Source organism: Cervus canadensis, chromosome 6, assembly GCF_019320065.1.
Source record: "Cervus canadensis isolate Bull #8, Minnesota chromosome 6, ASM1932006v1, whole genome shotgun sequence".
Classification (NCBI taxonomy): Eukaryota; Metazoa; Chordata; class Mammalia; order Artiodactyla; family Cervidae; genus Cervus; species Cervus canadensis.
This window is the reverse complement of record NC_057391.1, coordinates 23,022,109-23,023,022: the sequence shown is the minus strand read 5'-3', so window position 1 is coordinate 23,023,022 and position 914 is coordinate 23,022,109. Positions and strand designations below refer to the sequence as shown.

At 45.6% G+C, this 914-nt stretch overlaps 1 protein-coding gene across 1 annotated transcript; it reads left to right on the top strand.

Annotated features, from left to right (window-relative positions):
• Positions 1 to 530: 530 nt before the first annotated feature.
• LOC122444247 (angiogenin-like) lies at positions 531 to 914 on the top strand. Its single transcript, XM_043472985.1, has one exon. It carries the CDS (start codon positions 531 to 533, stop codon positions 912 to 914), a length of 384 nt encoding a protein of 127 aa, XP_043328920.1.

Below are 914 nucleotides of genomic sequence, written 5' to 3'. Positions count from 1 at the left end.
TAGCCAAAAGGCCAAGAACCGATGCACATAAAAAGTTGAAGAGCATCATTGTAAAGAACTTTTTAAGTTAGTGTTACTGCTTGTGTCAAGATCAAGGATCACCTGAGCTTCAGTTTTGCTCTCTTATGGAAGACCATTAAGGGGTGTAAGGCGCCCACCTCTCTGAGTGATGGATCTCTCTAGCCCAATTTCTTTGATGAGTATAGTCTTAAGGAAGATGATTGAGACTATACTGGGCTGTGGCCGTGGGATGAGAGGAAATGAAGGAAGGAGGACTTGGAAAGAAGAAAGGGAAGATGGATGTTGGAAGGAAGAAAGACTACAGAGGTTTTCTGAAATGAGTGCAAGAAAGCAGTGTTATTGGAGACAAGTAGAGAGCACTTGTAATCCTGGGAGGTGGGGAGTGGACTTCAAGCACATAAAGACCTGGTGTTCTGAGCTAAGAGACAGATTTCTCCTTTTTGCTTTCTTTCTCCATTTTTCTAACAGAAAACATGCCTCTGACATGGACTCTCCTCTTGTTCCTCCTAATGGACCAGCCTGCCTTCTCTGAGGCCCAAGACCTCCTCCATCACCAAACTGACAGGCCCAGAACAAAGATCTCTGCCAAGCACAAATATTACTGTGACATGATGATGAAGGCTCGAGGGCTGGCCACTGATAAGAGCTGTGAGAAGAACAAGACCTCTGTCCACAGTGTGTCACCCACCACTCGTGGCCTTTGTGAGGGTCCAGCTGTGACGTGTATGAAGATGTCTGAGTTTTACAACTGCCACCTCATCATCTTCAAAGTCATTCAGTGTACTCTCCACCTAGTGGCTGTGCCCCCACACTGTTACTATAAAAGTGTCATCTTCCAGAGGGATGTGAGAATAGTCTGTGCGGGCAAACATCCAGTTCATTTGGATGAATAG

Coding starts and splice junctions, on each gene's coding strand:
- LOC122444247 (XM_043472985.1), top strand. CDS start 531: ATGGACCAGCCTGCCTTCTCTGAGGCCCAAGACCTCCTCCATCACCAA.